Source organism: Babylonia areolata, chromosome 2 (genome assembly GCF_041734735.1).
Source record: "Babylonia areolata isolate BAREFJ2019XMU chromosome 2, ASM4173473v1, whole genome shotgun sequence".
Lineage (NCBI taxonomy): Eukaryota > Metazoa > Mollusca > Gastropoda > Neogastropoda > Buccinidae > Babylonia > Babylonia areolata.
The window spans coordinates 21,218,640-21,221,139 of record NC_134877.1 but is presented as its reverse complement, the minus strand read 5'-3'; the positions used below and the strand labels follow the sequence as shown (position 1 = coordinate 21,221,139).

Below are 2,500 nucleotides of genomic sequence, written 5' to 3'. Positions count from 1 at the left end.
CGGTACATGCTCAGCGCCTGGACCGAGTCCCCGCCCTGTGTCTGGAAGTCCAGGGGGACCATTTCCTTCTCGTCAAAGTTGGTTTCCCACGATCCCCAGAAAGACAGGGCGTTGACCAGCACCAGCAGAGTGTCGTTGCTGACGCTGTCTGAGGCCAACATGTCCGGCACCACACCCCGGGTGACGGCATCCACCCACAGGTTGACTGAGGTGCCCGGCTGGTCCTGCTGCATAGCCATAGGCGGAGCGCCGTACAGCGACACCAGCCGGTTGGAGAACTGCTGGGACAGGGCCACCTCCTCGCTGTGGAACATGCCGCTCGCCAGGCGAACGAACAGCTCAGACTCCGGCCGGTCAGGGGTGAGGGGCGAGTCGTTGAGGTCCGTGCCGGTCCTGACGGCGGTGCTGTACCTGACGTGGCTCTGGCCCGTGTTGTAGCTGATGCTGCTGTCCATCAGGTAGTCGTTGCGCATGATCCTCTCCAGGTCCTCGTAGGTCAGCTCCACAGGCGGCTCGTCGTTCTGCAGGCCGCTCAGGTCGGCGTCCGTGCTGAGGTCCGTGTTGACGGCCGTGTCGTCGTCCACCAGTGACTTGACGGCTCGCTGCACGGAGGTGTGGATGCCGTGACCCCTGTTCCCGGACAGACCCATGGCGGCCAGCACCTCCCGCTTGGTGCTGCCCTGGGAAGCCGTCAGCGCCATGGCCAGGGACACGTAGGCCGTGAAGGGGGACAGCAGCACGTTGCCGGCCTCGTTGTGTTGCACGTGCTGGAGGTAGAGGCGGGTGGTGAAGCTGTCCATGGCCCGGGACAGAGTTTCCATCCGTCCCTGCATGGTCCGCTCGTAGGCCTGCTGGCGCCGCAGGTAGAGGCGGGCCTTGTGGATGTACAGTGGCACTGTACGGGGCTCCGAGTCGTCAGTCTGAAGCATCGGGCCGCCCGACACTGAAACACCACCAACGTGTGAGTGCAGCTGTTGCTGTGTTGTCGCTCAGACAATTCAGAAGATTAACACATCTCGTGTGCAACGAAGAATCATTTATTTCATGACTGAAAATAAACAAACAGAAACTAGACTGTCAGCTGCTGTGGCCCTGACCGTGGTTGTTCCTCTGGCGCCCTCTATATTCTCTGAGCGTCAAGGAAGATAATTCTAATGACAATAACTTTCGACACAACAGCTGTTAGGCTATGATAGTAACCACAAGCTGGTGAAATGTTAAGTGAGGCACTGATGATGTCAACAAATAAACTACTACTGATCGTCAACAGTTGCACTGTTACCGTGTCCATGTATACTGACGTAACTAAAACACAATGTTCAGTATTGGTGTCAACATGCGGAATGTTACAGTGTCCATGTATACTGACGTAACTAAAACACAATGTTCAGTATTGGTGTCAACATGTGGACTGTTATAGTGTCCATGTATACTGACGTAACTAAAACACAATGTTCAGTATTGGTGTCAACATGTGGACTGTTACAGTGTCCATGTATACTGACGTAACTAAAACACAATGTTCAGTATTGGTGTCAACATGTGGACTGTTACAGTGTCCATGTATACTGACGTCACTAAAACACAATGTTCAGTATTGGTGTCAACATGTGGACTGTTACAGTGTCCATGTATACTGACGTCACTAAAACACAATGTTCAGTATTGGTGTCAACATGTGGACTGTTACAGTGTCCATGTATACTGACGTCACTAAAACACAATGTTCAGTATTGGTGTCAACATGAGGAATGTTACAGTGTCCATGTATACTGACGTAACTAAAACACAATGTTCAGTATTGATGTCAACATGTGGACTGTTACAGTGTCCATGTATACTGACGTCACTAAAACACAATGTTCAGTATTGGTGTCAACATGTGGACTGTTACAGTGTCCATGTATACTGACGTAACTAAAACACAATGTTCAGTATTGGTGTCAACATGTGGAATGTTATAGTGTCCATATTTACTGACTAACGAAAACACAATGTTGATAAGTATTGGTGTCAACAGGTAGACTTTTACAGTGTCGGTGTATTGTGAGATAATCAACACACAATGTTAATACGTATTGGTGTCAACAGGTAGACTGTTACAGTGTCGATGTATACTGACTTTACTAAAACACAATGTTAAGGATCGGTGTCAACAGATGACTGAAATGTTACAGTGTCCATATTTACTGACGTAACGAAAACACAATGTTAAGAATCGGTGTCAACAGGTGGAGTGTTACTGTTTTAGTAATGAAACTGATGTGATATATTGGTGTCAACAAAGAAACTACTAGTAACCGTCAACAAGCAGATTTGTATTGTTAGCAATCACTTTATGTTGACGTAATTAAAACATGTGAAGTATTCATTCATTCATTCATTCATTCTCTCTCTCTCTCTTCCCTCTCTCTCTCTCTCTCTCTCTCTCTCTCTCTCCCTCTCTCGTACCCCATCCCCCTCTTCCTAACACACACACACACACACACACACACACACA

At 48.9% G+C, this 2,500-nt stretch overlaps 1 protein-coding gene across 1 annotated transcript in view; it reads right to left on the bottom strand.

Annotated features, from left to right (window-relative positions):
* The window catches only part of LOC143299095 (antichymotrypsin-2-like), an 11,548-nt gene that overhangs the window by 3,064 nt on the left and 5,984 nt on the right, over positions 1 to 2,500 (bottom strand). The window contains exon 2 of the mRNA XM_076612224.1: positions 1 to 943. This exon is cut by the window's left edge and continues 3,064 nt beyond it. Coding sequence (XP_076468339.1) covers positions 1 to 943 — 943 coding nt within the window. The remainder of the gene's footprint in view (positions 944 to 2,500) is intronic.